This window comes from Salvelinus alpinus, chromosome 27, assembly GCF_045679555.1.
Source record: "Salvelinus alpinus chromosome 27, SLU_Salpinus.1, whole genome shotgun sequence".
In the NCBI taxonomy this organism is placed as follows: Eukaryota; Metazoa; Chordata; class Actinopteri; order Salmoniformes; family Salmonidae; genus Salvelinus; species Salvelinus alpinus.
Genome location: NC_092112.1, coordinates 27,450,536 through 27,472,650, shown reverse-complemented (window position 1 = coordinate 27,472,650; position 22,115 = coordinate 27,450,536). Strand labels below are relative to the sequence as shown.

Below are 22,115 nucleotides of genomic sequence, written 5' to 3'. Positions count from 1 at the left end.
TCAGAAATGGGGTCTAAATCAGATCTAAATCCATAATAACGATATAAAGAAAAGAGAAGTGTAAAAAAAAAGATGACAGAATTTGCAGGTACAAGAAGTTCCAGGTGGCAAACTGTACAATGAACCAAACACAAAACTGGGTCTCTCAACAGGATAGAACATGAATGGTATTGCAACAGCGTATTACATAATCAGCCATTTCCATCATCAACATGAGTTACTGAGAACACTCTCCCGTTCAGTCACATACTTGACAAGTTAGTACTTTGGCAGCACTCCAAAAATAACTAGGATTCGATTTGTCAATCACCACTTCTAATAATCATTCGACTGTCAAAGCTAGCACAATTGTAACTGTCTTCTGGTGATTGTGGAAAATGTGTGGGTGAGGCCTGAAAAATAACACCTGCGTATAAGAGGAACTAAGTTGTGCATATATCTCTAGACACAGAGCAGACATGTAGTTCTGTATGGAATCCTGGCACTGCAAGACACAACATGCCGTCTCCACGACAACAGTGGTTCTTTCAGTCAAACACCATGGCCCACTCCCTCTCTGAACAGTGGACAACACTCTTCAGCACAGAACAAAGAACACTTCACATTTACCAAACAATCCTTGGGCTGCTATCAGCACACATTTAAGTGTGATTAAACTCATGTCTGGTTATTTTCAGATGCACCTTTTATGAGCAGCAAAAATAACTTGAGTAAACATTTAATATGAAGTGGCTTGTAACTCGGCCCATTACAAAACCACATCTGGAATGTGGCTAAGTCAGGGAGAATTCCAATACAACTAGCTAATAATGGAATGCATTACTACAAGACTGTTCAAAGAAGGCCTAATTTTTCTAAGCAAAGACCACATGTTTTGGTATCAAAGCTGAAATCTGGCACCCAGCCCTTATTTGAGTAATGAACACAGTCGCTATCCAGTACACAACATTTCCTCTCAAAGAATATCCCTGTTCCACTGAGGACAGCAGTGACCCGCTGTTTCGTTGTTGTTTTCTCTCCCTCTACCTCAGATATTGGATCAGCAGAGGTGGATTACATGTAGAATCTCCACATCGTTGTAGCAATATCAATCAAGAGGGACTTTGGGCAAATGGAGGAGTGTCAGAATCAGTGTTTTTGTGCATGTTATCAGCTCTCTGCAGACTGCTACCTGCGCCCACTTCCTGTTTCTCAGCCAGGAAACCAATGACTTGGCCTGGACACACTACTAAAGCCAACCTGCACTCTGAGCCCACAGCACACAGACGCCAACAGAAAACCCTGGCCAGACCATGTGTTACACTAACATACCATTACACTAGCATGACCACTACATGTTAACGGAGCATTAGCTGTTCACATGCCTCAACTTTAACACATTTCTGCCATAAATAGTTTCTCTGAATAGTGCAATGGATGGCAGAGGTGCTAATAGAACTTGAGAATATATCAACAAGATCCAAATGGCCACTAGAATGGAATCTAGATAAAAATATGTCAAATTCTATTTTAAGTAGCCTTAATCCAAATACATCTATTTTGGTTGTATCCTCGACGTCACATATTTCCATCTGTTCAAATCACACAACCAGATTTCAATGTATTTATTTTGATTGTGAGCAACTATACACCGACATGAACAAATATGAGAAAAGAAAACATGTAAAGAGAATAACATGGCATTAGAAAAAAGTATCACTTACACACGTTCTTCTTCATGAGCACTTCAGCACACAATGCAGGAGCAGAGAGAGGAAGTGGTAAAGGGTTCAGAATGCCTTGACATGAAACTCAACACAGGAACTTGATCAGCCAATCACTTTCACCAAACACAGCAAAGTTACATTTTGAATAAAAGACGTGCAATGAGCAATGTGTATGACTCATGTCACACTTCGCTTTGTGAATTTGGCCTACTTTTGAGGAAGAATTCAAAACATCAAAGGAGTCAAAAGATCTTGAACCTTTTAACACGCGTTATAAAGAAAAAACAATATCATACAATCTTTCGACAGTGAAACATGCAGCGGGAACACAATCAAGTTACAGCTTTATGGCTGAACAAGAAGCCTGCTTCCTCTAGGCCTCTGGTAAATCTGCCTGTGTTCACCATTAGACTTAGTCAAAGTGCACTTCTCAAACCATGGGTTTAGGTTGCCTGTTAAATGCCATCTTGATGGGGTGTTTTGTCTGACCCTTTGTCTGTAACCGTATAGATCAATATTGTTCGTCTACATTTTATGAAGTGTCTGGACAGGCCCATGGTCTCTACTCCAGCTTCCACAATCTCCTCATGGTCATCCCGGAAGCTTTGAGCTCCACCTTCAAGTTGAACCAGAGGCCAACTAAACTTCTGCAATAGATCTCTACGCCCCTCTCTTCCCTCTCTTCCCCCTCTTACTCTAAGATAAGATCATTTAGGTGCCGTTTTGGGAAGTTCCGTGTGAAACCCAGAGGAAGCTGAAAGCTGGTAGTAGTGTCTTTCTACACACTAAGTGTTCCTTAGTCAGCAGTTATATTATGTTCAGTGTGTACGTGTCCGCCCTGTCAGTGCAACAGTGGTGTTGTGTTGCCCAACTTTTTGCATCAACAATGTTCTCATACACAGTTGAATACATCTCAGTGAGAGAGTTATGAATGTATCAATGTATCTAAAGTGTAAGATTGAATCCCAACCTTTACAGTAGAAGTGAGTTTAAAAATATTGAATCTAATGCATGTTGTTTTCAAACTCGGAGACAAGGTGAGTTTAGGTGAAGTGTACTAGCTTGGAGGTGTTGTCAGTCACGTTAGCCTGCATGAGTTCATACCTCAGGCATCCAGCTATTCTGACAGGAGTTATCTATCAGTCAGTATTCTCCACTCAGCTCCCCTCTCTGTTCCTGCAGAACCATTGCAAAAACAAGCCTGTGAAATATCTCCAGTCTGTTTATGTAACAGTGTGCACAGTCTGTTTATGTAACAGTGTGCAGCCTTCTAGAGGCACGAAGGCAACCTTTCAATGCTGCTCATTCCTATGGAACCCGCAGATCTAGTACCACAGGTTTCAGGGGCACGTTGGAGTACATTAGGAACCTGAAATGTTTTTTAACAGATAGGGATGCCCTGAGAGGGAATAGGAGAGGAATCTAGCAAGCCAGTTAGATTAGGAGCTACTTAGAGCATGGTTTCCCAAACTTGTTCCTGGGTCCTCTCCTGTGTGCAAGTATTTTTGCCCTAGCACTACACAACATAATCAACTCATCAAGCTATGATTATTTGAATAAGCTTTGTAGTGCTAAGGAAAAAACAGGGAAACCCTGTTTTAGAGTAATTTAGTTATGTAGGCCTATGTCGTAAAAATGATTTAAAGACAATTTTCCCAAGCAGTTGAGAAATGATAATACAAAACGTAGAACAGACTTACCATAAAAGATGCTCCAACTGAAAAGACAAACCCTGAGGAATAACTGCAAACAGCCACAGGGAATAAGCTGAGGACAAAAACCAAACAGACTCTGTTAAATCCACTAACAACAAACAAAGACCACTTCATGTGAGTACCCAGACATGTGCATTTGGCACAAAGCAACTGTCAGCTGTTCAGACTGCCAAAACCTGCTGAGATAAACTACCACTATGGCTAATAAGTCCTTAATTAGCAGTATGTACACTATGGAATTATGTAAATTATGCAATATATTCTACATTTCAATAAGGAATGCATGTTATTCAGTTGTTTTACCTCTCCTAATTTTAATAAGTATAGCTCATTTTATTGTAAAAGTATTATATGTCAAACAGAAATTCTCCAAAGTACAGCACTTTTTCTGAAATCTGTATTATTATGAGCGCATACATTTCACTTGACATTATTACCGTGCCGAGATTATTGTGGCAAGAACATATTCAATCCTTTGAACAGGGAGATCAGAAGAGCCTCAGACACACACCGTGGACACAGAGGACAAATTAGAAATACAATATGCTCCTGAAAATCTTTGTAAAAGCGAAGGAATTACCAGAGGGATGACATCATGTAGTGGTTGGGTTAGGTATTGTGAGACAGTCTGGCAGATGGCTAATCAATATGTCTTCCTTATTGACGAGGCTGCTGTTTCATCTGCAGGAAGTTAGTATCCATTAACTCCTCATCTTACCTCCTTTTGTCACCCACCTCCAACCTCCATCCATTAATATCAACATCACACCATCTCACTGGGGATTGTCTGGCTGACATTGAGCAGTCTGACCTTCACCAACTAGAACAAAAGAGATGCTTCAGCAAGTTTGGATGATAGAATTGTAATGTGTAAAACGCATCTTGATACGTTACCTTTATGCAAGTGGCTGATCCTATTTTTTTTATTGCAGAATGGGTCAGCCTCTCTGGTTTGAGTTTGAAAAGTAAAACTGTTGTTCCTAGGGAGATTTGATTGATTTGTTTCCACCTTCTTAAATGTTATACTGAACAAAAATATAAACACAACATGTAAAGTGTTGGTCCCATGTTTCATGAGCTGAAATAAAAGATCCCAGAAATTGTCCATACGCACAAAAAGCTTATTTCTCTAAAATGTTGTTCACAAATGTTTTTACATCCCTTTTAGTGAGCATTTCTGCTTTACCAAGATAACCCATCCACCTGACATGTGTGGCATATCAAGAAGCTGATTAAACAGCATGATCATTACAGAGGTGCACCTTGTGCTGGGGACAATAAAAGGCCACTAAAATATGTAATTTTGTCACACAATGCCACCTATGTCTCAAGTATAATTGGCATGCTGACTGCAGGAATGTCCAACAGAGCTGTTGCCAGAGAATTGAATGTTTATTTCTCTACCATAAGCCACCTCCAATGTGGTTTTGAGAATTTGGGAGTACGTCCAACCGGCTTCACAACCGCAGATGACACGTAACCACGCCAGCCCAGGACCTCCACATCAGTCTTCGTTAATTGCGGGATCCTTTGAGACCAGCCACCCAGACAGCTGATGAAACTGAGTATTTATGTCTGTAATAAAGCCATTTTGTGGGGAAAAACTAATTCTGATTGGCTGCGCCCCTGCCCAGTCATGTGAAATCCATAGATTAGGGCCTAATGGATTTATTTAAATTGACTGATTTCCTTATATGAACTGTAACTCAGTAAAATCATTGAAATTGTTGCATGTTGCATTTATATTATTGTTCAGTATAATTATACAAGTAGTGGGGTTGATATTGTTAGTGGCCTTGCCTGACCGAGCCAAAACATCTTCCAGACTTCCTCTGAACCCATTAGCTATTGCTGAGTAGTCACGGATTCCCCTGGTACCGCTGCTCATTCCGTGCACCAGCTCCGGAGGTCTACGTCACCGGCTTTCTAGGCATCACTGAACTGGATTCATTACCACCAACCCCAGACTGTTTTGTCTCATTACGCACACCTGGTTCCCATTCCCTGTGCCCTCTGTTCCCATGTCCGTTGGTCTTGTGCTTTGTTGTTTCGGCTTTCGTGCACTTGTTATTTCGGGTCTCATCCTGTGTAGTGTTATGGGTCTTGTCCCGTGTAATATTTAGAGTTTTAAACCTCGCTCTTTTGTTTGGGTTACATCCCTGTGTATTTTATATACGTGTTTGTTTTGGGCTTCGTCCCCGTGTATTTTATATACGTGTTTGTTTGGGTTACATCCCTGTGTATTTTATATACGTGTTTGTTTTGGGCTTCGTCTCCGTGTCATGGTCATGGCATGTTGTATTTTGGGTGGAGTACTAAAACCCCCCATTACGTATTCCTGCGCCTGTCTCCGATCCTTATACAACGTGACAAGGAGCTTTCATGCCATCCACACAGTCATGACAACAGCCATACTCCCTTTGGTGTGGTGCTTTCTGGCATTGGCTCAGAGGATGAAACCATTATATACCACATCATAATACACAGCCTTAGGCAAATGTAGGGCCCAGTCAGTCATCACCCACATTGATCTGTGCCTCTGATTTTCTACTTTGAATGAACATAACGTTTGCCTACAGCAACAGTGCATGTTTTCACGGAGCGTGTAATTTTGCCCATTCCATTATGAAAATGTGCCCTTTGACTACCTCGTATAACAGCATTATTTCAGATATTGTGACACAAGACCATAGGCTTTGTAAAAGAGGTTTCATTTAGAGAAGAAACAGATTAACAAGATTGTTTCTATGGCATAATGTGTGTTCAATATACAACAGCATGACATCAAGTCAATAGTGAATCTCATGATCAAACACTGATCTGCAAATTTATACCAATTCTTGACCATACAACAACAAACACGCATGCACACACACGGTGAGAAGTCACAAATAATATTCAGTACATTACATCGTTTCAAACATTGTTTCACTGTTACATTTTCGTTTTTTTCCCCGACTCATCATCCCAGTCTACACTCAGATCATCTTCATCAAAGTTGGAGGAGCTGAACATAGACAGGCCAGAGAAGAGGCCTTTAGAGCCCAGCTCAAAACACTTTCTCTTTTTAGGGTTAACAGCAGAATCTATAGCAGGGTTTTGGCCCTTACTGTTAAATGTCTGGAAGTCTTTGTCTCCACTAACTCTTGCCTCAGTCCTATCCTCTGTAGAGGCTTTAGCTTGCATCCCTGTCCTCTGCTGTATGCTGGTGATAGCTTGTGTCCATGTGTCCTGCTGCCCTGCTTTAAGCTCTATGGACGAGGTAACCTGAGCACCTGATGTAAGAGTTGTTATTAGGTTTGCAACTTCCTTGTCCTTTGTGGTTGTGAAGGAGAACCTGGAGAGTTTGGCCAGGGTAGAGGCCGCCACAGTGGGCTTTGGGTGGTCTGGCTGTAGTGGTGGAGGGTCTGTGGGGGTTGTGAATGTAGTTCTGTTCTCACCTGGAGCAATTCTGCTCAGCAACTGCTGGCGTTTCTGCTCTGTCCCATGATCCCCCCCATCACCACCTCCCTCCGCCGTGGGACCACTGACCTCTGGGTTCATGTCACGTGACACCTCAATGGGAAACTCTTTCTCCTCAGACTGAACCCTCAGCTTCTTGGCAGAACTGCTGCCCTCTGCTGGCTTGTCTTTGTAACACTGTTTTTCACTCTTTTTCTTTTCCGTTTTCTCTTTCTCTCTAGCTGAAGAAACTGTGTTATGGTTTTCTCTGTTATGCATCTTTGCTCTGCTAGGTGGACCTCTATTCTCTGTGTGAAAGTCTGAGCTGTCAGTATCTGGACAGAGAGGTTCAGTGTGGGTCATCTTCTCTCTGGGTTTAAATGTGAACCCTGTGAACTTAGAGTGCAGTTCTTCTCCCCCTGCCCCCACAGTACCAAAGAGGTCCTGGTCTCCAGACGGGAGGTTACAAGGGACATTGTTCTTTTTTGAGTTGCGTTTCTTCCCTGCTACAGGTGTGCTGTGGGAGGGCAGGGAGTCTGTGGAGAAGGCCTGCACCACATCTAGATGGTCTATGAGGTCTCTGCTGGTGCTGATGTTGCCTCCCACTTTGTCTCCCTGAAGGGGAACATGAGTCATTGCTCTGAGCCGTTTGTCTCGCAGCTTCTTGGACACCTTTTGTACCACAGAACAGGATCTGTCTTCCGCTGCTGCTGATGCTGTGCTTTTACTGCTCTCCTTACAGCTCTCTACCACCTCCTCCGCAGTTATACTGGGTGTCTTATCGCACACAGGTGCTCTCCCACTCTCCTTGTGTGCAGCACCGCTGTTGCCCGGCAACGACACAGCGGGGTGTTTTGGCAGGGTTCGGGCCTGCTTTGAGAAGGAGTTGTGGTTGTGTTGTGTGGATGTTGTGATGGGTGAAGTGATGATCGGCGAGCTGGCATGTCCTCCCCCCACTGGGCCGGCCAGTGAGTGGAACCAGTCCAGTCCACTCTCTGAGTCTGTGGTGATGTCAGAGTGCCTTGGACCTCTTGTCTGGAATTTAGAACTCTTGTGATGATAACTGCTGCTCAGATCACTGTGCTGCTTTGCAGGCAGAGGAGAACCTTTTTCTGTTCCTTTAGGGGAGCCTGGCCCATTATTCTGCAGTCTAAAGAAAACACAATGACTCTTACATGAATGGGGTTGAACTCAGTATTTTCACTGGGCTAGGGTTTAGAGGTGATATGTTGGTGGGGGAGTTGTTATAAGTGAGATTTATTCTGATGGTGTAGAAGACAATAAGTTAGAGAATGCATTACTTATAAGCAATATTTTCTTTTTGTCCTGTTCTACAAAGTTGAATCATCACAAACCTTGTTCTTTAAGATTTCACAAGTATAATGTCTCACCTTGAGAGCCTGTCCATCTCCTTGTAGAGGAGGTGAGGCATCTGGAGGCCCTCCAGAACAATTTGACACTGTGTCTGGTACTGCTGACTGGGGTTGTCAGGGAATGACGTGTGAAGAGCATTCACATCTCCCAGGAGAGCGCCCCCCTGAAACACGCACACACCTCACTGAAACTTCACCTTACATTTTGTATTATGTCATGTGTTTCAAGTCATGCTGAAGGCATTACAGTTTACATTCAATGTAACTGTAAAATGTAACATGTTATAAATTGAGTAGTTTGGGTGTTGGATTCTGATTGGCTGAAAAAGCATTTCAGTTGTGTGTGTATATGAGACAATATACCATGGGTATGATGCAAAAATACTTGTTTACTGTTCTATTTATGTTGGTAACCTGTTTATTATATCAATAAGAAACCTAAAGAGGTTTGTGGTATATGTCAAATATACCACGGCTAAGGGCTGTATCCAGGTACTCAGCCTCATGTCGTGCATAAGAACAGCCCGTAGTCGTGATATATTGGCCATTATAAACTGGGTGGTTCGAGCCCTGAATAGTGTTTGGCTGAAAGCCGTGGTATATCAGACCGTATACCATGGGTATGACAAAACATTTATTTTTACTCTTCTAATTACGTTGGTAACCAGTTTATTATAATAGCAATAAGGCATCTTGGGGGTTTGTGGAATATATACCACATCCCCTTGGGCCTTATTGCTTAAATATACCACATCCCCTTGGGCCTTATCGCTTAAATATACCACGTCCCCTTGGGCCTTATTGCTTAAATATACCACGTCCCCTTGGGCCTTATCGCTTAAATATACCACGTCCCCTTGGGCCTTATCGCTTAAATATACCACATCCCCTTGGGCCTTATCGCTTAAATATACCACATCCCCTTGGGCCTTATCGATTAAAAATACCACATCCCCTTGGGCCTTATCGCTTAAATATACCACATCCCCTTGGGCCTTATTGCTTAAATATACCACATCCCCTTGGGCCTTATCGCTTAAATATACCACATCCCCTTGGGCCTTATTGCTTAAATATACCACGTCCCCTTGGGCCTTATCGCTTAAATATACCACATCCCCTTGGGCCTTATCGATTAAATATACCACATCCCCTTGGGCCTTATCGCTTAAATATACCACATCCCCTTGGGCCTTATCGCTTAAATATACCACATCCCCTTGGGCCTTATTGCTTAAATATACCACATCCCCTTGGGCCTTATTGCTTAAATATACCACGTCCCCTTGGGCCTTATTGCTTAAATATACCACGTCCCCTTGGGCCTTATTGCTTAAATATACCACGTCCCCTTGGGCCTTATTGCTTAAATATACCACATCCCCTTGGGCCTTATTGCTTAAATATACCACATCCCCTTGGGCCTTATCGCTTAAATATACCACATCCCCTTGGGCCTTATCGCTTAAATATACCACATCCCCTTGGGCCTTATCGCTTAAATATACCACATCCCCTTGGGCCTTATTGCTTAAATATACCACATCCCCTTGGGCCTTATTGCTTAAATATACCACATCCCCTTGGGCCTTATCGCTTAAATATACCACATCCCCTTGGGCCTTATTGCTTATTTCATGTTAGAATGTAAAAAAGTGTAGCTTCCTACCTGCATAGAGCACTCCATGACAGAGACAACAACAACAGCATCCTCCACAGTGACAGTGTCTCGAAACATCAACCTGGCGTGTGCTGCCAGGATCAAGACAAAGATCATGAGCTTCATGACCACATCATATCAACTATAGCATAAAACATTCACATAATAAATATGAGTTTGAACACTTTCAGTAACTACTAAACTCCTTAGTAACTAAACCAAACCCAAAGGAATTCCAAAGGAAAGACATTAGATGTGTAATGTAAAATGCTGTCCCACCCTCAGCAAGGCGGCTGAGGCTCTCCAGCATGCGGATAGTGGTGCGGGCTGCGTTCCTGCTGTCGCTCTGCCTCTGCAGCTGGTAGTAGCGGGACAGGATGGAGTTGGCCTCCTCAGACACATGCGGCTGCAGCCCCTTGATCAGGCAGAAGTAGGCCTTCATCTTCTCCATGCTCCACAAAGAATCCTCCGACTGACAGGGAACTCCTGAAGGGCAGATGAAGGTATTTGGTATTTTATTAGGATCCCAATTAGCGGTTGCGATAGTAGCAGCTACTCTTCCTGGGGTCCACAGAAAACATTCAATAATACAGAACATTAATAGACAAGAACCGCTCAAGGACAGAATTACATATATTTAAAACATCACAAATCAGTACATACACAAAATGTCTAGGTCAAACAGGGGAGGTGTTGTGAGGTGTTGCAAAACCAGGTTTGCTGTTCACTTGATCAATCTTTGATGGAAGGGAGTTCCATGCAATCCTGGCTCTATAAATACTGTATGTTTTCTTGAATTTGTTCTGGATTTGGGGACTGTGAAAAGACCCCTGGTGGCATGTCTGCTGGGGTAAGTTTGTGTGTCAGTGCTGTGTGTAAGTTGACTATGCAAACAATTTGGAATTTTCAACACATCAATGTTTCTTATAAAAACAAGAAGTGATGCAGTCAGTCTCTCCTCTACTTTTAGCCAAGAGAGACTGGCATGCATAGTATTGATATTAGCCTTCTGATTAAAGTAATGAGCAAGATGCAGGGATGTATTTATTATTTACCAGACAGAAGAAAACTAACTGAAACAGGATGGGACTACCTAAACTTGTCCAATAAGAATAGTTTTCTGTTGCAAAACGTTTTGTCATAATGAATAGGACCCAGCCTTCCGTAACCACAACTCTCTGAGTGATCGTCTTGATAACGACCTAGAGCACTAATTAAACTGGGACGATGCCACAGAGACTTTACATCATTGGCATTTTCATTCAACATAGCTCTCTTCCTTATGCAAATACTGTGGGAATTATATTATGCAAATGACCAAATGCTGTCTTTCTGGGGAGAGAAATTGACTTTTCTAATGAAGAGCCCAGAGGAGGTCTCAACTCTAATTTGCAGTGTAGCTAAACTCAGCAATATGATATCCCACTGATTCCTCAGATGACCTATGTAATTGGTGGATATCTCAGGCGCTAAGCGCAGGATTATTACACTCCACTTCTAGAGGACTGGGTTCTTTAATGACTGTTCTGTACTTCAACTGATCATATATATAATATGCCATTTAGCAGATGCTTTTATCCAAAGCGACATTCAGATGAATTCATGTCATTAATTGACCAGAGTCCTGTTTCTCCAGGGTCTGGACCAGTTTCTATCATTATGAAGCCAAAACGCAGTGTGGTCTAAAAACTGGTGGATGTGAACACATTAGCTCTTCAGAGCCTGTTCTCTCTCTCTCTATAAGGACTCTGTATAAACACCTTTGTTGTGCAGTATGAAGGAGGAGATGATGCGGTCCCACTCAGGGTTCTTTGTGTCCAGTAGGACCAGGACCAGGTCAAAGCGGCTGAGCAGGGGGCTGGCCAGGGCCACGTTGACCGACACAGGCACGTTTGGGTCGTACTGGCCCTTAGGGTTGGTGGCAGCCAAGATGGTGGTCCTGGTGTTCAGTTTACACACCATGCTGGGTGGGACAGAGGGAAAGAGACCCCACAAAGTCAATGAAGGAAATAGAAAGATGCTTTATGCATGTCAGTCATTATGACCCTGCTTCAGCCCATAACAGAAGTGAGTGCAAGATAAGATTTTTCCTTACCCTGCCTTGGCCACACTGATGGTTTGCTGCTCCATGGCTTCGTGGATGCTGGTGCGGTCGTGCTCTTTGATGCTGTTGAACTCGTCGATACAACACAGGCCTCCATCAGACAGCACCAGTGCTCCTGCCTCTAGATGCCACTCCCCGGAGTCCTTCACTGCTGCCACCGTCAACCCTGACACACAACACATATTCCTTTTTTGACTAACATAAGTGGTTATTTCAGTGATTCCTTTAAGCAAAGTGAACTGTTTCAGATGAACCAGCAGAGGGCAGACAGACCTGCGGTAGTGGAGCCGATCCCAGCAGTGAGGACTGACCGGGGAGTGATCTTAGCAGCGTACTTCAGAAACTGAGACTTCCCTGTGCCTGGGTCTCCCACCAGCAGAAGATGAGACTCACCTAAACCAGAAACATATTACAAATCTAGAATCAGATATTAACATCGACACCAATAGAGTTGCAGTTTGTGAGGCATGTAAGAGAAATTGGTCCACATTTGGAACAAGGATACATACCTCTTACCTTCGTTCCAGAAGGATCTATTCTTTGCACCCCACCTGCTAACACCATGGCAACAGCTAACTTAACTACATACATTCCAAACACTTGTGGGCACATGCTCATGAGAATCTGGTTCCTGCCTTCAGAGAGAACATGGAAGAAGAACACCAATCAAATTCCATACATATTTCATGTGCATCTCATCTCATATAGTATTTATCATGTAATAATGACTATTAAATACATTAAAAAGTAGTATCTAAATCTGTATGGCAACAGTTTTAATTATGGGGATTGGGGAAGTATTACAGTCGAGTTATTATGTACCAGTTATAGGGTCATGTTTGTAATTGTCCCAGAACTCCTCAAACTCCTGCTGCATGTCCTCTAGGACCAGAGCTGCCATGGTCTGCTCATTGTTCACTTCAATGAAATTGGCTTTCAACACCAGATCCAATTCACAGCGTGCGTCCTCGTACAGGGGCTTCCATCGCTGACGAACTACTCCATACACTGTAACATCATCACCTGAAAAAATGTCATCACATATTGTGATATCCTAGAAATTCAGTCCCAACATTCAATGGGATGACACTAATCCCTTTAAAAACATTCATGTTCCTCTACTGTGACTTCATCTTGGGTGAAAGACAATCATATGGTATTGTGATGTTATCACACACAACATGACACCACAATGTAACATCCGTACATCATACAGTATTATGACATCATTGGTAATACATCACAATGTGGAATTCCAATACTCAGTGATGTCACAATCTACCTAACGCATTGATGTCGCCCTCTGCAAAACAAATTCCCATAATACAGTATGACAATATCCTTTATGTAACAATCCCACTGTGATGTAATTTCCAATACATATGTCAACTGTGATATCATAGTGACAAATGACATCATAGTGACCAATGTTACCTGATTTACAGCTGTCTACCAGATCATCCTCCAAAATGACCACCATGGAGCGAGGAATACTGCCCACAGACAACCTCTGGGCCTGGGCACACAGAACAGCAGGGAAAGAGGGGTGCAGTTTGATCAAATATAGGCTTACAATGTGTTTGCAGATGTTATTCAAAAGGGTTAATGTGTAGACAATAATTAAAACAAACAGTACTAGAGCCCCTTAGCCCCAAGTCAGTCAGTCACCTGCTCCTGGATCTTAATCTCCTGGTAGTCCCTGCAGGCTGCCGGGGTGGAGCTGCCTGACAGGCAGGTGAACTTGTTGGAGTTACAGAGGTCCTGGTTGGGGCAGCTGATAGGGGGAACAAAGCTATAGTACTGCTCAAAGTCAGCCTGCAGGGAGAACACGTGACGGCACTTAGAGCACATGTAGTCCCTCTCGTACTCCAGAACCTTGGCCACACTGGTGCGGATTACCGTGCCCGTGACGGACAGGAAGTGACCAGCGTCCCGAGACTTGGGGATGTTCTCCCTGGTGAGCTCCGGACACACAGGAAGACCTGAGGCGTGATGACATACAGCAATGCAGAGGGATGTTAGGGTTATGGACATCAAACAGACCAAGGAGCACTGGACAAGACATCAAAACAATGATCAGAATTGACAACACGCTGTACCATCTTTCCTGGAACTCAAACAAAGTTCAGCATTCCTTGTCATGCTCAATATTAACCACCAGATGGGGCTCTCTACCCACTATTGTATTGAAGAGAGATGTATCGCATTATATTGGATAAAAGTACCTAACGCAGAGAACTCTAAGAGGGCACGACAAAACCTATTCCCCCTCAGGAGACAGAGAAGATTTGGCCTGGGTCCTCAAATCCTCAATAAGTTCTACAGCTGCACCATCGAGAGCATTCAGACTGGTTGCATCACCACCTAGTATGGCAACTGCTCGGCCTTCGACCGCAAGGTGCTACAGAGGGTAGTGCGTACGGCCCAGTACATCACTGTGGGGCCAAGCTTCCTGCCATCCAGGACCTCTATACCAGGCGGTGTCAGAGGAAAGCCCTACAAATTGCCAAAGACTCCAGCCACCCTAGTCATAGACTGTTCTCTCTGCTACCGCACGGCAAGCGGTACCGAAGCACCAAGTCTAAGTCCAAAAGGCTTCTTAACAGCTTCTACCCCCAAGCCATAAGACTGCTGAACAGCTAATCAAATGGCTACCCAGACTATTTGCATTGACCCCCCCATTTTATTTTTTTTACACTGCTGCTACTCACTGTATATTATCTATGCATAGTCACTTAACCTCTACCTACATGTACATATTACCTCAATTACCTCGACTAACCTGTGCCCCCGCACATTGACTCGGTACTGGTACCCCCTTTATATAGCCTCGTTATTGTTATTTTATTGTTGCGGTTTTATTTTTTACTTTAGTTTATTTCTTAAATATATTTTTCTCATCTCTTATTTTTCTAAAAACGGCATTGTTCGTTAAGGGCTTGTAAGTAAGCATTTCACAGTAAGGTCTACACCTTTTGTATTTGGCGCATGTGACAAATAACATTTGATTTGATTTATGGGAGAAGCCTTCTTTGGTAACAGGTAGCTTTAGGCCTAAGCAGTGACCACTGAGAATCCATAGCAGACTTGTGAAGAGTCTTTTTTCCTGATAAATCTGTGGACTCGCAGACACTGTCAGTGTAAAATTTAATCCCATGAACTGATAGAATATAAACGGAAAATAGGCCTTTATGGATAAAATGCAATACTCCAGCCCACCAATGTTATCATGGATTAATAGGGGCTCCCGAGTGGTGCAGCAGTCTAAGGCACTGCATCTCAGCGCAAAAGGCGTCACGACAATCCCTGGTTCGAATCCAAGCTGTATCACATCCGCCGTGATTGGGAGTCCCATAGGGCGGCACACAATTGGCCCAGCGTCGTCCAGGTTTGGCCATTGTAGGCCGTCATTGTAAATAAGAATGTGTTCTTAATGGACTTCCCTAGTTAAAAAAAAAATAAAAATAGAACATACACGACATGGCCAAAAGTATGTGGACATCTCGGTGTCCAGTAGGACCAGATGCTCGTCGAACAATAGGCCTGGCTCGCAGTTGGTGTTCAAATTCATCCCAAAGGTATTCGATCGGGTTGAGGGCAGGGCTTTGTGCATGCCAGTCAAGTTGTTCCACACCGATCTCAACAAACCATTTCCTCGCTTTGTGCACGGGGGCACTGTCATGCTGAAACAGGAAAGGGCCTTCCCCAAACTGTTGCCAAGTTGGAAGCACAGAATCGTCTAGAATGTTATTGTATTCTGTAGCGTTAAGATTTCCCTTCATTGGAACTAAGGGGCCTAGACCGAACCATGAAAAACAGCCCTAGACCATTATTCCTCCTCCACCCAACTTAACAGTTGGCACAATGCATTGGGGCAGGTAGCGTTCTCCTGGCATCTGCCAAACCCAGATTTGTAGGACTGCCAGATGGTGAAGCGTGATTTAGCACTCCAGAGAACATGTTTCCACTGCTCCAGAGTCCAATGGCGGCGAGATTTACACCACTCCTGCCGACACTTGGTATTGCGAATGTTGACCTTAGGCTTGTGTGCGGCTGCTCAGCCATGGAAACCCATTTCATGAAGCTACCGACGAACAGTTATTGTACCGATGTTGCTTCCAGAGGCAGTTTGGAACTCAGTAGTGAGTGTTGCAACTGAGGACATATGATTTTTACGCGCTATGCGATTCAGCACTTGGCGGTCCCGTTCTGTGAGCTTGTGTGGCCTACCACTTCGCGGCTGAGCTGTTGTTGCTCCTTGACATTGCCACTTCACAATAACAGCACTTACAATTGACCGGGGCAGCTCTTGCATGGTAGAAATTTGACGAACTGACTTGTTGAAAAGGTGGCATCCTATGACGGTGCCACGTTGAAAGTCATTGAGCTCTTTAGTAAGGCCATTTTACTGCCAATGGAGATTGCATGTCTGTGTGCTTAATTTTATACACCTGTCAGCAATGGGTGTGGCTAAAATAGCCAAATCCACTAATTTGAAGGTGTGTTCACAAACTTTTGTATATATAGTGTATTATCCTCTCTCTCCATCTGGCATCTCAAACAACATTGACATTTTCCATCCACATCTTCAGAGTGGTTTTATGTGAAGCACTTTCCATTTTCTCATGAGTAGACAACTGAGTTTTAAGATGCAGCCCACATACAGCGGTCCTCTCCACAGAGAGACATTCTGAATTTCGAGCGAGCAACCTGTTGAAAATATTGAAGCATGTACTGGTCTGATCTTAAACATGGCCTTGTAGCAGTAACATTCCCCACCAGAACACACACAGCTGCATCACCAAGAGCCCTGCTGCTATTTGCTATGCCTTCTACATTCACGCCATGTAACCAACCAAGGAACAGCATACGAGTCGAGCACATCATCTGGCTATTTATAACACTGCTCTCTGTACTGGTGAGACTCCAGACTGCAGTACGCAATGGCTAAAGTAATTAGATGTGAAGGTTGAGCTACTTTGCAAGGCTGGCAGACAGACAAGGTCAATCATTACAGATTATTCCCATTTGACTATATGTCTATGCTCTTTTTTTATCATCTGCATATTAAAATCAAATCAGGCCAATCCATGTCAACCTGTTCCAGGTGTTAAACTAATGGTGACGGTAAAACTGTGGCAGCCTGGCAGATGTCGGAACCCATAGTGCGGCTGAGTTTTGGCAGCGTTTACACAGACAGACCAATTATGATCTTTAGCCCAATTATTGGCAAAAGAACTGATCTGATTGGTTAAAATACCAATTAGTCCAAAAAAATATAATGATCGGGCTGTCTGTGTAAACGCAGCCTTATTGCTCGAGACAGTGTACATAAGAAACCCTCATTGAGTAGCTAGTTTTCCTGGGCCCCATCTCAGGTAACCATGTGTCATCTCAGGAAGTCAATACTGGGCCTGCTGAGTGATATCTGGAATGGCTTGTGTTGTTGTTACACCACGCTGAGTCTCCTGTTTCAGTCTCTTACTGCCTACTGTTCTCCTGCATTTCAGGCAGACATTCTTCCCAAGTCAACAACCAGACAGATACCTACACGGAGACAAGATGTTCATAATGTTCTCAATAAATCCTGCTGGCCAGTGATGGGTATACTGTACTTCCTATTGTGATTATTATCATTATCAAGCTGCATCAAAAGGATGCTAATGTTTTCCACTGGACAAGTGATTCAGCTATCTATGATGAGGAGCTCTAATTGTGTCTGTCTCGATTTAAATGACTCTTCTGTTGCAGAGAGCAGACTGATGAGGTGAGCCTCCAGCAGAACAAATGAAATGAACACTGCGGCCTAAACTCCTCCAGACACTGTTTTAAATGGAGCTTTCAAGCATTGCAATTAGACAGGGAGGACAACCACCCACTAACTCACAAATATACAGTACCTGTCAAAAGTTTGGACACATGTACTCATTCAAGGGTTTTTCTATTTTCTACATGGTACAATAATAGTGAAGACATCAAAACTATGAAATAACACATGGAATCATGTAGTAACCAAAAAAGTGTTAAACAAATCAAAATATATTTTACATTTGAGATTCTTCAAAGTAGCTACCCTTTGCCTTGATGACAAACCAGCTTCACCTGGAATGCTTTTCCACCAGTCTTGAAGGAGTTCCCATATATACTCAGCACTTGGTGGCTGCTTTTCCTTCACTCTGCAGTCCAACTCATCCCAAACCATCTCAATTGGGTTGAGGTCGGGTGATTGTGGAGGCAGGTCATCTGATGCAGCACTCCATCACTCTCCTTCTTGTTCAAATAGCCCTTACACAGCCTGGAGGTGTGTTGGGCCACTGTCCTGTTGAAAAACAAATGATAGTCCCACTAAGCGCAAACCAGGTGGGATGGCTGCTGGTTAAGTGTGCCTTGAATTCAAAATAAATCACAGACAGTGTCACCAGCAAAGCCCCCCCCACACCATCACACTTCACGGTGGGAACCACACATGCAGAGATCATCCGTTCACCTACTCTACGTCTCACAAAGACACAGCGGTTGGAACCAAAAATCTCAAATTTTGACTCATTAGACCAAAGGAGAGATTTCCACCGGTCTAATGTCCATTGCTCGTGTTTCTTGGCCAAAGCAAGTCTCTACTTCTTATTGGTGTCCTTTAGAAGTGGTTTCTTTTGCAGCCATTTGACCATGAAGGCCTGATTCACGCAGTCTCCTCTGAACATTTGATGTTGAGATGTGTCTGTTACTTGAACTCCGTGAAACTTTTTTTTTTTTATAAAGCAATTTCTGAGGCTGGTATGAACTTATCCTCTGCAGCAGAGGTAACTCTGGGTCTTCCTTTCCTGTGGCGATCCTAATGAGAGCCAGTTTCATCATAGCACTTGATGGTTTGTGCGACTGCACTTGAAGAAACTTACAAAGTTCTTGAAATGTTTCGTACTGACCTTCATGTCTTAAAGCAATAATGGATTGTCGTTTCTCTTTGCTTATTTGAGCTGTTCTTGCCATAATATGGACTTGGTCTTTTACCAAATAAATATAAATAAATAAATACCTTGTAGGGGTGCTATACACAACTGATTGGCTCAAACGCATTAAGGAAATAAATTCCACAAATGAACTTTTAACAAGGCACACCTGTTAATTGTTTGGGAGAATGCAAAGAGTGGGCAAAGCTGTCATCAAGGCAAAGGCTGGCTACTTTGAAGAATCTCACGGCCTGTTCACCTCGCTATCGTCCAGAATGCAAGGTCAGTATAGGTGCATCAAAGCTGGAACCAAGAGACTGAAAAACAGCTTCTATCTTAAGGCCATCAGACTGTTAAATAGCCATCACTAACCGACTTCCACCCAGTTATGCATCCCTGCACCTTAGAGGCTGCTACCCTATATACATAGACATGGAATCACTGGCCACTTTAATAATGGAACTCTAGTCACTTTAATAATGTTTACATACTGCTTTACTCATCTCATATGTATATACTGTATTCTATTCAGTTTTTTTTAATTCAATGCCACTTCGACATTGTTCAATCTAATATTTATATATTTATTAATTCCATTCTTCTTGCTCTATTAGATACTACTGCACCGATGGAGCTAGGAACACAAGCATTTCGCTACACCTGCAATAACATCTGCTAAATATGTGTATGTGACCAATACAATTTGATTTGAAATATAAAATATATTTTGATTTGTTTAACACTTTTTTGGTTACTGCATGATTCCATGTGTTATTTCATAGTTTTGATGTCTTCACTATTATTCTACAATGTAGTAAAACATAGTAAAAATAAAGGAAAACCCTTGAATGAGTACGTGTGTCCAAACTTTTGACTGGTACTGTAGATCTCAGACGTTACATAAAGCTACATCAGCAGAGGGCCATAACTATGTATGAGGACAATTCATTCATAGAAGGGAGCAGAAAGAGCTCTCTCGTCTCTCATATTATTGACCTCTCTATGCACTTGTCTTCATGTAAATAAAGAGATTGGATAACTAATTAGAAATAATTATAGCAATAACTCCAATTTGCTCTATGATAGGCTAGGTGGAACGAATTTACAACATACTGCTTATCTTTTCAGATCTATACAAGTGCCTAGGAGGTAGGGGCTAGGCGTCGATTTGGAAGTGGGATAGAGCGTCTTACCTGTGATTCGGGCACGCAGGTGGTGTTTGACCTTGTGCCACCTTTGCTGTGTAGAGTTCTCTGACACTGTATTAGCGGCTCGGTGAAGGGTGGTGTCAAAGATGTTGATGACCTCGCTGGGGTAGGCGTTGAAGTAGTCGCCCACCTCCATGTTGGCTTCAAACAGTGTCATGGCGTTGATAACCACCGGGTAGTGGGCATCCTCATCAGGCTCCTGAAGGATCTGCAGGATGTCACTCCTGTGGTGCTCTGTCACATACGCCTCAAACACCTGCCCTATCATAGCTACCTGCTCTGGGTTTATCAACATCCTGGATCTGGAGGGGTGAATATGGTTTAGCTCATCTGTAGTGTCAGGCTTGTAAACTGAAGGTGACATTAATAGTAATGGCAAAGTCAGAGAGATTGACAAACAAAGAAGAATAGCAATTTAGTTGCAGAGGTGAAGTGGTGCTGACACTATTTTTGATAACTCAGGCTGGTGTAGTTATTAGAGCGTTGGACCAGTAACCGAAAGGTTGCTGGATCGAATCCCTGAGCTGACAATGTAAAAATCTGTCGTTCTGCCCCTGAGCAAGGGGGTTAACCTGTTTCCCTGGCACCGAAGACGTGGATGTCAATTTAAGGCTGCCCCCGCACCTCTCTGATTCACAGTGGTAGGGTTAAATGCGGAAGACACATTTCAGTTGAATGCATTTCCTTTATTAATAGTAGCTGCGGTCCATGCGTATGCGTCGGCTCTACTACGACAAAGATTTACGAGATACATTCGCTTCAGATCAGACGCACGCGTATGGACAAGACCTAGCATTTATGGAAAAATGTTTGTCATCACTAACAACGTTTTTACTTTCGTGAGTAACTTAAGTATATTGAAGCCAGTACCTAAACAAAGTTGGAAAAAAATTGCTCTATGCCATAACGCGATGGCCCAGATCTGGTTGTTTGGCTAACGTCAGCTAGCTAACAGGGAGGCAAGTTTGACAACAGCTACACATGATTCCAAAATCTAAATGTAATATGTATTAGCAAACAATATAACTTTATACGTACCCTATTTTGAGTGTTTTAGTTTCTCTACAGCTAGAGATATCAACACAAGTCCCACGGACATACTAAGCACTTTGGTACTTCCCGCTGGATTCACACACTACTTCCACAGGGGGTGTTCAAACTATAATATTAAATAAACATCATATTACCCTGTCTTAAAATAGTCACCATGAATTAAATACTACATTTAAAAATCAACAATAATAGAATTGAAAACACGTGAGTGTCTTTCACAAAATGTGAAAAGGCTTTTATGGAAGGAACCCCCTATCTTCTCTCACTTGGTAGTGTCTCGCCTATAGCAAAATAAAGTGCGCAGCCGCAAGGTCTTTAGATGCACATGCCAGAGTAAGGAATGTCTCGAAGGGACGCAGCTAACGTTAAAAGTGACGTCAAAACTTGCATATTGCAGTCGCGTCGGGGAGAATTTTGCATTTTAGATGCTATAACCTTAACCGAATTCTCATAATCTGCTACGCAAATTGCAGTGAGAAAGTCACTTCTGACATTAGCTGCATCCCGTTTAGTCAAAAACCAGTGGTGTAAAGTACTTAAGTAAAAAGTCCTACTTAAGTATTTTTTGGGGGTATATTTTTGGCAACTTTTACTTCACTACATTCCGAAAGAAAATAATGTACTTTTTATTCCATACATTTCCCCGACATTCAAAAGTACTCTATATTTTGACAGGAAAATCTTCAAATTTACACACTTATCAAGAGAACATCCATGGTCATCCCTACTGCCTCCGATTTGGTGGACTCATTAAACACATCCTTGTTTGTAAATTATGAGTGTTGGAGTGTGCCGCTAGCAATATATATATATTTTTATTATAATTTTTTATTGTGCCATCTGGTTTGCTTAATATAAGGAAATTGAAATTATTTATACTTTTACTTTTGATACTTAATTCTATTTAC

General features: G+C 42.8%; 2 protein-coding genes across 3 annotated transcripts in view; both read right to left on the bottom strand.

Annotated features, from left to right (window-relative positions):
* The window catches only part of LOC139556274 (centrosomal protein of 85 kDa-like), an 82,627-nt gene extending 80,843 nt beyond the window's left edge, over positions 1-1,784 (bottom strand). Inside the window, exon 1 of the mRNA XM_071370009.1 lies at positions 1,704-1,784. Within this exon, the coding sequence (XP_071226110.1) occupies positions 1,704-1,719 (16 nt within the window). The 5' untranslated portion in view covers positions 1,720-1,784. The remainder of the gene's footprint in view (positions 1-1,703) is intronic.
* A 4,329-nt stretch (positions 1,785-6,113) lies between these two features.
* mcm9 (minichromosome maintenance 9 homologous recombination repair factor) lies at positions 6,114-21,498 on the bottom strand. Of its 2 annotated transcripts, XM_071370070.1 has the most exons (13): positions 21,193-21,498; positions 20,140-20,456; positions 13,668-13,981; positions 13,434-13,515; positions 12,822-13,022; positions 12,509-12,634; positions 12,273-12,392; positions 11,991-12,165; positions 11,656-11,858; positions 10,175-10,381; positions 9,905-9,987; positions 8,254-8,399; positions 6,114-8,012 (listed from the first exon to the last, which is right to left on the bottom strand). In XM_071370070.1, the coding sequence occupies exons 2-13, from the start codon at positions 20,447-20,449 to the stop codon at positions 6,356-6,358; spliced, it is 3,624 nt and encodes a 1,207-aa protein (XP_071226171.1). In that variant the 5' UTR covers positions 20,450-20,456; positions 21,193-21,498; the 3' UTR covers positions 6,114-6,355. The 2 variants fall into 2 exon arrangements, with proteins under 2 accessions (XP_071226171.1, XP_071226170.1); XM_071370069.1 differs by lacking the exon at positions 21,193-21,498 and having other exon boundaries at positions 20,140-21,180.
* Between the last annotated feature and the right edge of the window lie 617 nt (positions 21,499-22,115).

Bases quoted from the DNA above. Each gene is read 5' to 3' on its own strand.
- mcm9 (XM_071370069.1), bottom strand. From the start codon at position 20,518: ATGTCACCTTCAGTTTACAAGCCTGACACTACAGATGAGCTAAACCAT. The intron at 12,166-12,272 runs GTCTGTCTGCCC...GTTGTGTGTCAG, and splicing joins GATCGGCTCCACTACCGCAG to GGTTGACGGTGGCAGCAGTG. The intron at 8,013-8,253 runs GTGAGACATTAT...TGTTTTCTTTAG, and splicing joins GAGATGGACAGGCTCTCAAG to ACTGCAGAATAATGGGCCAG.